The sequence below is a fragment of the Megalobrama amblycephala genome, linkage group LG13, assembly GCF_018812025.1.
Source record: "Megalobrama amblycephala isolate DHTTF-2021 linkage group LG13, ASM1881202v1, whole genome shotgun sequence".
NCBI lineage: Eukaryota > Metazoa > Chordata > Actinopteri > Cypriniformes > Xenocyprididae > Megalobrama > Megalobrama amblycephala.
In genome coordinates, this window is record NC_063056.1 from 10,354,148 (window position 1) to 10,369,714 (window position 15,567).

The 15,567-nt window shown below is 36.9% G+C and overlaps 1 protein-coding gene across 1 annotated transcript in view; it reads left to right on the forward strand.

The window, feature by feature from the left end:
• Positions 1–317: 317 nt before the first annotated feature.
• Positions 318–15,567, forward strand: part of LOC125242848 (lysophosphatidylcholine acyltransferase 1) — a 52,712-nt gene continuing 37,462 nt past the window's right edge. The window contains exon 1 of the mRNA XM_048151842.1: positions 318–750. Coding sequence (XP_048007799.1) covers positions 637–750 — 114 coding nt within the window. The 5' untranslated portion in view covers positions 318–636. The remainder of the gene's footprint in view (positions 751–15,567) is intronic.

The window sequence follows — 15,567 nt, forward strand, 5'->3', positions numbered from 1 at the left end:
GTTAACACAATGAAGGCCATTGATTCAATCAACAGAATCTCAAAATAATGTTATCTGAACCACATTAATTACCTAAGTTGATTTGACAAAATATGAAAATATAAAAAATGAGAATATTTTAACTATATATATATATATATATATATATATATATATATATATATATATATATATATATATATATATTTTTTTTTTTTTTTTTTTTTTTTTTTTTTACATTGTAGATTTATAATATTTTTTCAGTGTATAAATTGGGTGTATAAATTAGATGCCTTTTAAAGGAAACTGTTAGCCATCAACCTTTGCCGCCCATTGGAGCGGATGGAGGATCTGCGCGTGCGTAGTCACATCACAGTGGAGCATCTTATGGCGTGAGCGGAGGAGGAGCGGGCCCGCGCATGCGCACCACCGGCAGGATTCTGTCCCTCCATGACATCCAGCGGGACTGACTGCTGCTGTTGCGCACACGGAAAGAGGAGCGATCGTCAAATACATGATCCGCCTAATCCCTCAACCCTCCTCGAGCTCCAGGACTGCTAGATAATAACGCGCTCAAGTGGAATCCGCAGGCCTAAAGGACGCAGATACGGATATCACGGCAGTTTGGTTACTGTAATTGATTGGGATTTGTCGAGGATGAGGCTGATCAAGAGCACACATGCGGATGGAGAGCAGAAGCGCGAGCTGCCTCCTCCATTCAGAAACCCGTTCGTGCATGACTTAAGATTCACGTCTGTTCAGAAGCTCCAGGTATGTGTTGCGTTTGTGTGTGATGATGTGGATGGGGATGTAGGCCATGAGATGTTCCTCTCTGGCCTGCTCAGATGAGAGTTTCCTTCCTGTGCTACATGTTGCACTCTGTCTCGAGGAGCCTATCAGCATTCAGGAATCATGCATGTTCAGCTGCCGCAGCAGAAACGCTCTTAAGCACATGTGAGGCTACAACGGGCTTTTGTCTTACGCGCTGATCTGCGCCATCAGCTGGAGTTTAAAACATACCAGTGTGTGCCAAATACATCAGACGTCATATAACTTAAAGTATCTATATATCTATCTGTCTAACTGTCTAACTGTCTGTCTAATTGCCTGTCTCCATTGTTCTGTCTATCATTTTATCTACCTATCTGTCTGTATGTGTGTGTGTGTGTGTGTGTGTGTGTGTGTGTGACTGACTATTGTTTTATTAATCTATTATCTGTCTGTCTATCTATCTCTTTCTCTATCCATCTGTCTGTCCATTGTATGTGTGGTAGGGTGATTTCTGTAGAGAGATGGCAGCTGCTTGACAGATAATCAGCTTTGCAGGGTGAAGATGAGCCCATGTGTGTTCATGGAGGTCTCTATCAATAAACCTCACTTTACAGGAAAATAAGTATTTATTTATTTATTTATTTTTAATCAAAGACCACTAGTTAAAATGGTTATGTTGCAGTTTTCTAACGTAATACATTTAAAAAAAAAAAATCATATTCAGCATAACAAGTTGAAACGTCTCCGTATTTTGGTCAGCAGCACTGGAGCCGTATGAACTAAAGCTGATGATCATGTTCGCCTAGAGGATCTGAGATGATCCATCAATGGAAGAAAGAGAATCTCACTCTTTGTACAAAGAGTCATATGATCGGTGACTCTCATTTGTTTATTGCTATCAATAATACTCAGTTTTTATTGCATGAACTATAACCCTAAAACATCTGACGATTCTCATGGTAATGTGTGAGTTTAGTTGGCCTGTATGCATCAGCACATGTAAAGGTGTGTGACAAGCAGTCTTTTCAAGGACTGCCAAGCAATTAACATGGACTGAATTGACCTCTTCAGGATCCTTTAGCATCTCAATGCTTTGGTTCTCGGGTCTATGCCTCTGAAATCCTTTAATTCTTCAGCTCTCTAATTAAAAGAGTCATCTTGAAGCCTCAAGGTAACAGGCAATTGAAGACAGAAGTTTCTTATTTGTGACACGCAAACTTTGAATAATCAGTCTTCATTGCAATGGACCGGCTTTGTCAGTTTTCCCACTTCTTTTGTTTTTATCTGTCAGTAAAGTTTTGTAACACCTCATATTTTTATTGTGGCGTAACGGATATCACAAGAACTGCTGTGGCCAGGGCAGTTTTAGCATTATCAAGTGCAGATTCTTGGCTTTTCTTGCTTGTACAGTGAACGATATCCTGTGAATTATTCCAGTGAAATGCACATGAAGTCTCTCTTGGCTTTTCTTTCTTGTACAGTGAACAATATCCCATGAATTATTCCACTGAAATGCACATGAAATCTCTGCTTTATCCTCACTTGGTCTGTTTTCACTAGGGCCAGTTTAAAACTTTACTTTCATCCCTTTTCTTCACTTCTAATCCCTATTAGCATCCTTTCATGTTAGAATGTTTGTAGAGTAGGGAAATATAATTGTCGAGATATTTGTCAGAATGACTGGAAGCATTTTGAATTATGCATCAATCTTAAGTATTTTAAGTCTTCTACGTCATTTTTGTGTTGGACAGACTCTTGCCATTCATTCAGAGATTGGCCCCGGCTTGTCTAGTCATCAGTTCATAACTACAGATTCATATGTTTTCAGACACTTGAAAACTAGTGTGTGTTTGAAAAGCAATATATCTGCATTGGGTATTATGACTTTTTAATGTATAGTGTCAGTGTTTAAATTAAAACATCATCAGATGTTAAGTATACAGTTATTGCTTTATGTAATGATGATTGTGTTAGTATGTACAGCCCACTCGTTTCTCAAAAGGTTTTTAAGTGAACTTCATGGGGAGCTATTAGTAGCACAAACGCAGCAGTTTTGTCCATGCTGGGTGTAATTATGTGCTTTTGTACTGCTTACTCAGCTTCGTGGAATGTTTGCGTTAAGTTATTATGTGACTTTAAATCACTTTCGGCTCCTTGAGGAATCTTTATGATATAATAAATTAATGCTCATGTTTACAAATGGTATAAGTGCATTAGATTTTTCCTGCAGAAGCAATTGCGTTCTTTTGGTGTCCTAATCTTTATTACGTTTGTCATCAACCCTTAAGTGTTGATTTAAAGCATGCTTTCCCAAGAGGTGCAGTAATCTGCCAGTCTTTTTTTAAAAAGGGATAGTTCATCCAAAAATAAATAGCCAAACTTCAAAATATATAAAAAGCACTATAAAGTAGCCTATAGCATTTGTGTAGTCATAGGATAGTGTGTGAAAAAGTCAATGACAAACAAGTAAACAAATATGGCTTTGCTGGGCTGTTATGTAAATGAAACACTATTGGCTATTTTAAAAAAGGATGAGCTCTTTCATAAAAAAAAAAAAAAAAAAAAAATCTTTCTCTTCCCTTCTGCATTTCACCTCTGCTTTAGCTTATATACCAATCTAGCTTATACATTAAACTTGACTTTGTTAACTGTGAATATTTGCAAGTCACTAGTTTGGATAAGTGTTTGCTAAATTAACAAATATAAATGTAGCCGTCATAGTGGTTTAGAATTTTCTTTAAGAGTGCGTGCAGAGAGGACCATCAGCAAAAAGATTTTCTTCTCACTCACGCAACAGACATTTTATTTCTGAGATTTAGGCCGTGCTTTCCTCTAAAAACCATTCAACAAGTGTGATCTGCTCTTACATAGTTTTAAATACTCAATGCAAAGTCAACTAAGAGGGTTTGACTTCAAATGTTGCTTGAAACTTGAAAGTGGACTGGCTTTGACTCAGTTTGTGAGCTCATGTGGTGGTTTTTTGCAGCCATGTGAGAATAAAGAAGCTGTCACGTAGTTCCACGTTGATGGCTTCCTGTGCTTTGTGGCTGTAAAGTGGTGATCTTTCACATTTCTTGCCATGCCTGATATTCAGTCTTTCAGTCAGTGAGATGATTCAGGATATTTGAAGGAACCCAGTAACTTTGTGTAAAGTTGTAACATCGTTAACATCAGCTACAACTCTTCATGCTTGCTGGCTGTGAACTCATTCTGAGGTCACTGAGAGCTAGACGAACTCCAGACCTGCTTTGCCTCCTGCTTTTCTGTAGATTTTCAGCAGATTACTTTCCCCTCTTCATGGCAAGTTCTCCAGCACTGTTTTAATAGTGAATGGAAAAACTCAGTAAATGGAAATTGTTTCTTGGACCTTGGTTCATGTGAATGCTGTTTTCTGAGCTCTGGTGTGCACCCATGAACCGTACCTGAATCTGCTTATAAAGGTGGTTTGGGGTATCCAAACTATACAATTTGAGACGAGAATCACTTTGCATTTATCCGTCTTCTCCTACATCGTTAGCAAACGGGTAAACAGCTGCCGCTTTGATGCAAGCGTACCGCAGATCAGACCCAAAAAAATACAGAGTGAACACAGTCTAGCAAGGGCAACGGGATCGGTCGAACTCCTCAGACCAAGCAATAGGTTGTTTGCACATGACGTCACAGCAGCAGCGCGAATGAGTCTGGAGGGCAGGGAGTGATTTTTCTATGTAGGAATCCTATCAAAAACTCAAAATTCGTATGTTTTGCGTTGTTTATGGTTGCTCAAATCGATAAAATTGAGAACCCAGAAGGTGTTTATATCGTTTACATAACTTATACCGTTTTTTTTATAACTTAAATCGTTTTTTAACTTTAAAAGTTGTCACCTTTTAATGGCGTTTTGCATCTGCTGATACTGAAATGAATATGGATACCTGCTTACCTTATTTGTTTTTGACTTTGTTAAATATTCACATTCTTCATGGTATCGTTTGCAGGGAAGAGAAGCTATTTTATCCAATTAAATGATAATTTGGTGTTTTCACTTCAGTTTTGTAGTATTCCGTTCACAATGTTGATCTGGTTACCATGAGAACAGTGTCACGCGCTGCTGCTTCAGCCATCATATGGTAGAAAATGTCCAAATAAATAAATGTTTAACAAGCTGACAGAAGTCGATTCAACAACAAAGACGATCATTTCAAAAACACTCAGCTATGTGATTATTTTATTGGGTGATAGGGAGTGGGTTAAATCAGTGACATTATTAGATTTGATATGGCGTCTCCCCGTCACCTCCTCAACCTGCTTCCGTTAGTGTGTTTTTACACATATAAAAGGCAACAATTGTATTACACCGTCCAGTTTTTTCTTTGAACGATGACGTGAGCTCCTGTTGCAATTCTTGATTCAGCAATTCTTGATTCAGCAATGACCTACAATGGCGACATTTTTCACAATCGCGACAAAAATCAAAATACTCCTCTAACTTCGCTAGTAGAAAGGCAGCGCAATATAAACAAACCCAGACTAGAACTGAACGCGGCGTGACGGCAGCTTCACATTCTCTATATCTACCTCCTCGATGGCAGGAAAGTCTTTCAATTCAGTGGAAAAGTCACTCATCTTCATAACCTAAAGATCATGTCCAACATATGTTGAGATTTTCTGTTTATACCTTTCTAAACCAGCACAGAAAGGACTTTTCTCCATCTCTTCCATTCTAATTTTCACTGCTTGCCCTCCACCGTTATTCTGCGCGTCACCAGAACCATGTGATTGCAAACAACCTATTGAACCAATTGTGAAAGTACCTTTTAACATTCAATGCAATGTGCTGTGATGCACCTAAATCAGCTACATGTTCTTCATCAGACTTCAGTTCACATTACAACAGTGTGCTGACTTTTTTTTTTATTTTTTTTCACCTGTATTTATTTCTTTTTTGGGGGGCAAATTTTGGACTACTGAAATTTTGGTATTGTGGTAACTCTACTGACAGGAATTATGGATAATGGAGATTTCTGTGATGAGACCGTGAATAATGTTTTATGGTGCAAATCCTTTTGACCATGTTTCACCAGATATCAATTGTTCTCAGTTTCACCCACTATAATTGATTGTTATTGAATTATTTTTGGGCTCATAATTGACCAATACAGGCTCCTGTTTCACATGTTAGTGATTATGATGTGGATAATGCTAAACCCACCCTGATTAATGACACCTGTTGGACTGATTCTTACTCTCTTCACAGAAGAAAGTCATTTGTCTAGTGGAGGCAGAAGTGTTTCCGTCAGTTTATGTAAGCTTCTGTAAGAACGTTTTGAGAACCATCCTCTCTGTCTACCCCTTGACACGGCCAGTCAGAATAAATGTTTATGCGGAATTTGATTTTGGACCAATGAGATTTCATGATGAGTGATGGGTGAATCATTTACTTTCTGTGAATTATTTGTCTTTCTGAAACCATATACCAGGGTCTGGTCTAGGGTCAGTGGATATTCAAGGCTTAGACTCCTGTGGATGCATGTCGAGCCATTCTTTGATTTAATATTGGAATGTTAGCTATATACTTATATAATATAAAATATTACTGTAGATAAAGCTGAAAAGTTCCCCCTAGCATCAGCCTCAGACACTGAATATAAATAAATTTTCTAGAAAAGTTTGCAAAGATCACATCTTGCAAGAGCCATAATCGCTTTCTGTGGAGTTGTCTGTGAGATATTCAGTGCTTAATAACTAGAGATCGACCGATATATCGATTTTACTGATATTTTCCCTGATATTTAAGCATTTTACCATAAACGGATATCGGTTTTGTAATATCAGATTTACAGATAAACGCCGCCATCTTGTGGGTGTTTTGTCTCTAAGAAATAGAGACAAGCTCACGGAGCCACGTAAGATAATCCGTCATGTCCTGTCCCAATAAAGATGTAACTTTCTCTGTTGACTATGCTCATCATTAGTCTCGTGAAGTCATCTGCATTTTGCTGTTCATTCAGCGGGTTGATGCTCAGGAAATGCTTCTCCAGCACGGCCACCGCATGAACTATCGGTTCTGCATATCAGTTATCGGGCACATAAACACACAAATTATCGGTATCGGTTCTAAAAAAAAAAATCAATATCGGTCGATCACTATTAATAACATCTGTAATGTCGTTGTCTCTCTTAAAATTTTGCAGTGTGTATGTGGCCATCGGCCCTCTTAGCAGCATAAAAAGGAATTATGAATTAGATTTTTAGAATGCATATTATGCAGTTATTTTTTAATCCCCTCACACAAGCACTCATTAACTTGGGCATCTATTGTCTTTTCCAACTGTGAAACAACAGCTTGGGCCTATGTTGCCAATTAAAAGACATTGTATACGCGGGTAGAAAAAAAAAATATGGCTACGCGCGTACAGAATGTGCGTACTGTGCTGATGTTGAAATTCCCTAATGTTCTCATACCCTAGCTTACCTGTGTTTAAAAAAAAACAACAACAAAAACAACAACAACAAAAAAAACGCAGTATACTTTGGGCTTTAGTTAAAATTTGATACAATCACATGTCTGTATGTAACATTGATTTTTCACTTCCCCGTGGAGCACAAAAGGAGATTTCAGGCAGACTGTTGTTCTTTTTTTGTGATTTGTGAAATATTTGTGAAATTATGCTACATAAGACACATCTGCAAAAAAAAAAAAGAAAAGAAAAGCAGACTGACTGAATGAAAATGCAGATTCACTCTTAGGTAGGACAGTAGGTGGTGCTTATGGAACAGCTGTGGTTTCTTGGGGTAATCCCCTGTACACAAAGTAGTGTATAACGTATTTCTGACTGAACAGCTGCTTAAAGGTGGTAAAGAGGATGTTCTGTTTTATACATTTTTGCAATATTACTTGAAACTGTCTTTACTAACTGATAAAAGACTATTTATTAGGTGCACTGAAAGTAATAATATTAATATACATCATCTGTGCACAAGGTAGGGCCTTAAAAACATCAGCCAATTGGCCGATTGGCCCTCTGGCTTGTCAATCACTGCCATTGTGAGAGACGTGCGCGGATTGGCCCTCTGGCTTGTCAATTACTGCCATGACGTTCCTTGTGAGAGACGCGCGGCTGCGCGCTCTAGTAACTTTCCACACTCTACAGGCGCTGCATGCAATGTGTTTGTCGGGAGACAGGAGTAACAACTGCAGATTATGAGTCACCTGCGGTGAGTCCGACATAATGAATCCACTAAGTGTGTGCGCGGCTTAACGATTGTAAGGCCGATTATGAATGTAAATTGATACTTATGACTGATCGCGCTCAAACGCGTCCAGTCAGAGCCAGTTGCGTTCAGTCTGCGATTACAGTCGGTGTTCAAATTCCATGTGAAAGTATATAAATCTGCTTCAGGAGCAGGAAACTATCGCTGTATGTTGAGCATAGTCAGAATGTTTTAGCTAGTCGTAAAATGTGTGCCCGGCTTAATAACACAGCAAATGCCGGTGGTAAACAAACACTCATGCACGAGTTTTGGGAGCCGTTCACTTGAAATGAGCTGTGAAGGAGGGGGATTGTTCTTCCGCATGCGCTCATTTCAAAAACTCATTCGACGAAAACATCCCCTGTACCATCTTTAAAGGTGCCATCGAACGTTTTTTTACAAGATGTAATATAAGTCTAAGGTGTCCCCTGAATGTGTCTGTGAAGTTGCAGCTCAAAATACCCCATAGATTTTTTTTTTATTAATTTTTTTAACTGCCTATTTTGAGGCATAATTAGAAATGCGCCGATTCAGGCTGCGGCCCTTTTAATTGCTCGCGCTCTCCGCCCCCTTCTGAGCTCTCGACTCTATCATTGCATAAACAAAGTTCACACAGCTAATATAACCCTCAAAATGGATCTTTACAAAGTGTTCGTCATGCAGCATGTCTAATCGCGTAAGTATGGTATTTATTTGGATGTTTACATTTGATTCTGAATGAGTTTGATAGTGCTCCGTGGCTAACGGCTAATGCTACACTGTTGGAGAGATTTATAAAGAATGAAGTTGTGTTTATGCATTATACAGACTGCAAGTGTTTAATAATGAAAATAGTGACGGCTCTCTTGTCTCCGTGAATACAGTAAGAAACGATGGTAACTTTAACCACATTTAAAGGTGCCCTAGATTATGTTTTTAAAAGATGTAATATAAGTCTAAGGTGTCCCCTGAATGTGTCTGTGAAGTTTCAGCTCAAAATACCCCATAGATTTGTTTTTAATTAATTTTTTTAACTGCCTATTTTGGGGCATCATTATAAACGTGCCGATTTTATGCTGCGGCCCCTTTAAATCCCGTGCTCTCCGCCCACAGAGCTCGCGCTTGCCTTAAACAGTACCTTAACAAAGTTTGCACAGCTAATATAACCCTCAAAATGGATCTTTACAAAGTGTTCGTCATGCATGCGTCAGATTATGTGAGTATTGTATACTGTTATATTGTTTACTTCTGATTTTGAATGAGTTTGATAGTGCTCCGTGGCTAACGGGTAATGCTACACTGTTGGAGAGATTTATAAAGAATGAAGTTGTGTTTATGCATTATACAGACTGCAAGTGTTTAAAAATTAAAATAGCGACGACTCTTGTCTCCGTGAATACAGTAATAACCGATGGTAACTTTAACCGCATTTAACAGTACATTAGCAACATGCTAACGAAACATTTAGAAAGACAGTTTACAAATATCACTAAAAATATCATGTTATCATGGATCATGTCAGTTATTATTGCTCCATCTGCCATTTTTCGCTATTGTTCTTGCTTTCTTACCTAGTCTGATGATTTAGTTGTGCACAGATCCAGACGTTAATACTGGCTGCCCTTGTCTAATGCCTTTTATAATGTTGGAAACGTGGGCTGGCATATGCAAATATTGGGGGCGTACACCCCGACTGTTACGTAACAGTCGCTGTGATGTTGAGATTCGCCTGTTCTTCGGAGGTCTTTTAAACAAATGAGATTTATATAAGAAGGAGGAAACAATGGAGTTTGAGACTCACTGTATGTCATTTCCATGTACTGAACTCTTGTTATTTAACTATGCCAAGATAAATTCAATTTTTCATTCGAGGGCACCTTTAACAGTATATTAGCAACATGCTAACGAAACATTTAGAAAGACAATTTACAAATATCACTAAAAATATCACGTTATCATGGATGATGTCAGTTATTATCGCTCCATCTGCCATTTTTCGTTGTTTTTCTTGCTTGCTTGCCTAGTCTGATGATTCAGCTGTGCACAGATCCAGACGTTAATACTGGCTGCCCTTGTCTAATGCCTCGATCATGGGCTGGCGTATGCAAATATTGGGGGCGTACATATTAATGATCCTGACTGTTACGTAACAGTCGGTGTTATGTTGAGATTCACCTGTTCTTCGGAGGTCTTTTAAACAAATGAGATTTACATAAGAAGGAGGAAACAATGGAGTTTGAGACTCACTGTATGTCATTTCCATGTACTGAACTCTTGTTATTCAACTATGCCGAGGTAAATTCAATTTTCAATTCGATTGCACCTTTAAGACTAGTGATGTGTTCTACGTTTGTAGAGCGCCACACGAGAGCAGTTAATCAGGTGCAGCATCATGTGGTCAGATCATTTTCTTCTCTTAATGGTTATCATTGCTGTATTGTCAACATGTTTAATTGTCGCGTTTGCTAACATTTTTATTCAAAGTCACGATTTCTCAATTTAAAAATAATAAAATCTAGGCAAAACAAATTCTAATTATTCGAAAAGATTGGAAAAATCGCCCAGCCATAATAAGAGGAAAAGAAAATGCCATAACCTTTCTGAAGACAGTCAGTTCGCTTAGAAACATTTATATCAGGGGTACTCAAGTTCAGAGGCCAAGAGGGCCGCATTTTAACCAAATGAAATGCGAAGGGCCACAAATTATAACTTTGATCGTAAGACTTTTATTTAGGCCTACTTAAGACAATATTTGTAGTTTTACTGTTTATTTACTAAAAGTGCAGTTTATTATCTAGCTAAGTCTTAATAGTATGGTGTCCTTTTTAAAGTGTCACTGAACATGATAAATGGCATTTAAAAAAGGGACTAATAGCTTGTCTTGCTGTATTCTTAATGTACAAATGCATAAAGAAAAACAAGAACTGATGAAATGAAATCCTTGTTCATTTGAAATGTCTGCATTGTTTTCACAAGAAATTTAAGGTATGGCTGTTGTTCACTGGCTGATGAGAGTTTGTCCGTAAGACAAAAACATTGCAATTTTTATAGTCTTTTTATACTCCATTGCACCTTTTTAACACTTTTTATAGCACCTATTTATACTCAGAGAATAAATGTTTTATCATTCGTATTATTATTAGGCTACCTACCTTTTAATTTGGTCAGAATCCAAAAATCTTTTCTTTTTTTCTTTCTTTTTTTAATGTTCAATCACAATCTCATGAATTATTTAACTATAACCAATGTTGTAAACATGATAAATCAGATATTCTCCGTGAGCTCAATGATGTGAGGACAGATCTGTAATGGGAGCGCTGCTTGCTTTCTGTTTATAACACATTGACATTAAGAATAAAAGGTTTGTTTTTCATGCTGCTCGACAACTTGCAAAGTTTGAGGAATGTCAACTGAATTTCATCATGGAAAAATAAGGTTACTTTGTTTTTACTTGCGCGCACAGTCTCGAGCCTTTGATGGCGTTCACGAACACAAGTGCTCGACACATGCGCACTAGAGAGATTCATGCTTGTCTAGTCTTTTTCGCTCAAATAGTTACAATAAAATGTCTTTGTACTTGTTTAAAATTAGAGTTGCTGGTATCTTTTAATCCCTCAAACGAGCGCTCTCGGTCGGCTATTGTGTTTGTTGTTACTCTTGTTCTGTCTTCTCCGTTTCTTTTCAGACTGAAACAACAGCCCGTTTCAGTGCTGACACCTTGTGGACAAAGTAAATTAGTGCAAAAACTATTCAATGCGCGCGTGCAAAGTGCCTTCAGTTTACATTGTTCTTTGCGGTTAGAAAAACTGCGCTGCGCGCGTTCACTATATGCGTTCTCTGCTGATGATTACAGCGTCACGCGCACTGCACGCCTACCCTAGTGTACGTGTAAAAAAACGAAGTAATATTCACGCTAATTTTGAACGCAAATTATAATAAAAATACATTTATATGTAGCATGATGCGGGCCACAAATTTAATGCTGACGGGCCGGATGCGGCCCGCGGGCCGCCTGTTGAGTACCCCTGATTTATATTAACCCCCCACCCCCAATTCAATATTTATAGTTTTCTGTGAGCTTGCCTCTGCCTGGTACAGAATTTGCCGGTGCGTCTTTGTTCTCTTTGCGTCTGTCTTCAGAGTGTCCCTTCTCTGTTAACTTCCTGTTTACAGACTTCGTAATATTGCCACACAAATGACACTTTAGGAAATGATTGCAATGCAGTTTGTGTGCAAGTCCAGAATAGAGAATGGCCATAATAAAACTAAATTCTGGTGTATGGCCGGTCGACTGGTGCATCTCTAGTAAATGATGACCACAAAAGCATGACGTGTGACCTCAAACATGACTTATCATTTTAAACATGCAAATATTAGTGTTTATGCAGCGTGTGGAAGCTAAATTAGTACCGCACTTACTGCATGACATTTAACTTAACTTACATATCCACGCCATTGGAGCACATCTTCTTAAAGACACAAAGCTCATTTCTCCCTGACAATGTGGAAAAACTCACAGGAAAAAAAGTGATGGTGAATCAAAGGTTTAGGTATATCCCAGTACTTTTGCGATAATTTGAATTGTTGTTATTTGTTACAGAAATAATGATACTGTGTTATTGAAAAGACTGTTTGTCAAGCCGTTTCATACCTACACTGTAAACCTGAACAATACTACTACTAACTTATAAAGATTGAGTATGCTATAATTAAAGTCTGTTAAATCATTGATGCAACTTAAAACATTTACATTTCCTGAACGAGGAGTTTAGTTTTATTTTTGTGTAGCTCAACATTTTTGAGTAAACCCTTATACTTAAATTATTATTCTTAAATTTTCGTTGAAAAAAGATCAAAAGAATCCATTCAACATTAAACTGAGTTGCAGCAGATTTCAAGTTCCCAGCATGCTTTGCGTCACACTTTGAAAGGAGAATAAATGTTGAAATTGAGTGTTATTTTGTGTGTTTTTGCACAAGATTAATAAATGGGAAGATGTGTTATTGTTTAATGTTCTGTTATTTTGGTATTTAAAGGTGTTTCTGTGTTGAAATTTTGTAGGGTTACCATCAAGAGTAGTGCCTGTGGTAAGGGTGAGAATGAGCTGCGAAACTTCAAGACTATATACTGCATGTTGATTAACGGTTCATGCAAGTAAATAGTGACAGTCTCCTAGATGGTTACATTAGCACGTAGGGTTAGGCGATATGACCAAAATCTTATATCATGATATGAGTAATTTTATATCACGATAACGATATATATCATGATATAGTTATTTTTGCTTTAAATACGATTTTTATGAAATAAAAATTTTCCATATAATTGAAATTTCATAATTATCATCAATTTAAATATAATTTAAAAACTTTATACAAGCCTAAAAAACTCTCAGGTTTACTGAAGACTAATAAACTGTGATAAGGAAAGAGCAAAGAAAACAAACTACAATAGAACAAAGAGAGACAAAATAGATGAAAAAACTTCAAGCACTAGAAAATGTATAAAATAATCAAAGGTATAAAAAAAACAATGCATAGTCTTTACTGTGTAAATTAAATGTGACCTGATCCAGCAAAATGAGTCACAGTGACCCAAATTTCAAAATTGAGATTTTGGTATCAATGGAAAAATGAGACAATAAGCTTTAAAATGATATCCTAGTCAAAGTCATACCTTGAATGGTTTTAAAGATATACCCATTTTAATTATAGTCGTCTGCCCTCTTTTTCCAGTTGAAAACCTGAGAAAATCGCTTTTAAAGTTTTTTGCCCGTTTTTTTGTTATCTTTCAAAATCCATTGCATTTAAAGGGATAAACTATTTATTTTACAGCTTAATTTGACCAAAGACATTTATATATATATATATATATATATATATATATATATATATATATATATATATATATATATATATATGCTATTAAACCAGGCTGAAGCTCAAATATTTTAAAGTATTTATTTGAATTAACCCTTTAAGACCTGAAGGCTTTTTTAGAGTTCTTTTTTATTATTTTTTTTCTGAGCGACACACACAAAAGTAAAGACTCATAACTCCAAAACTCTAGCAAGGAGAGTCAAAAGGTAGGTATCATTTGATACAAAACATTTAAAATTTTAAGAAAATATAAATTACATTACATTTGGACATTTTCTTGCTGAGAAACAGCTGATAAAAGACAAAAAATATCTTTTTTTTTTATTTGACATGGAATAACTCAGAAACACAATAAGATCGCTAAAAAATTCTTTTTTGGTGATGCTCTCCTATATGTGAGCTGCATCTGGTTCAAATTTCGTGGTGATATTATAAAGAATAGTTTGAAAAATTGTTGTTAATTTTTTTTCCGCAGCTAGGTGGCGCCAACGGGCGGTAAACTCCGGTTTAGAGGTGCTTCTCAGCACTCGTTAAGAGTTTTTCAAAATGGTTAGATGCATTAAAAAGATGAGATTCTAAGCTTTAAAATGATATCTATTTTGTGTTATTCCACGTTGGAAAACGAACATGGATGGGTCCGGGAACATTGGATACATACTGCATCCCGGAGAGATGAGAGACATGTTTTTAGCCAAGTATGTTAAATCATTCCGTGAGTAATATCTTGTGATCAACGCAATATATTATATTGATTTTGGATTCATTTTAATCTTGAGAATCTGCTTTAAATATTGATGTGCGATTTTTATGATCTGTGCATTTTTCATGAAGTTATGAGCACGTGAAATATACTTGTATTCAGTTAGCTGCTGTGCTATTTTTGTTGTAAACGCATATTACTCAGACTCATTAGAGGGTGAAAACAACGCAACAGAAGCATGTTGGAGGCTTTATATGAAAGTTTAAAGTCTTTGGTTTTGTATGCAAAAAGAATTTTTGTGCTACCTATATGGATTCCATTTTTATTGGCTTTTAAAGAGAGACACGCAAATGGGAGTTTTATTTTATAAGGCGCGCTAGTCTGACAGGAGGATGGCTGGACCGATCGCGTGCCTGTCAGTCGAAACGGGGCTTCCCATTGTTAAAAATCAGCGTTTAGGTCAGTGTGTTCACATTTCTAAGCTTTTTGATTGGTTCTATACAACGTGTAACACCATATTTGTAGAGCAGAGATAATGACGTTTCAGGGGATACTGGGAAATGCTCATAACGAGAGGAGTTGAGAAGTTCATTTCAGCGAATTTAGTAAAACCATGTCAAATTTAATAGCCATTTAAATACCTTTACTCAATTATCTGGACTACGAAACTTTGGGAGATTATTTTTGAAAGTCTGTTCTTTGAAATTAGCTTAAAAAAAAAAATCTATTTTTTCATTGTTTTTCCACATTATCGGCCCATATCTTAAAATAGAACGTTGCGACTTCCGACTCATTTCGCCAGATCGGGTCACAAATATACATTTATTCTTATTAAAGTTACAAAAGCAAGCAGTGAGAGATTTTCTCTTTTTTGTTGTTTGATTAGCATTAATAATGATAGCAGGTAAATTTGGATGCTGTCTCTTTAAGACTGAAGGCCCCGGTATACTTCAAACGAAATCGAAGAACGAAATGATGTGACATCATTTCGAACAAAATCAGGCCAAAACGAAGTTCGCTTTGTCT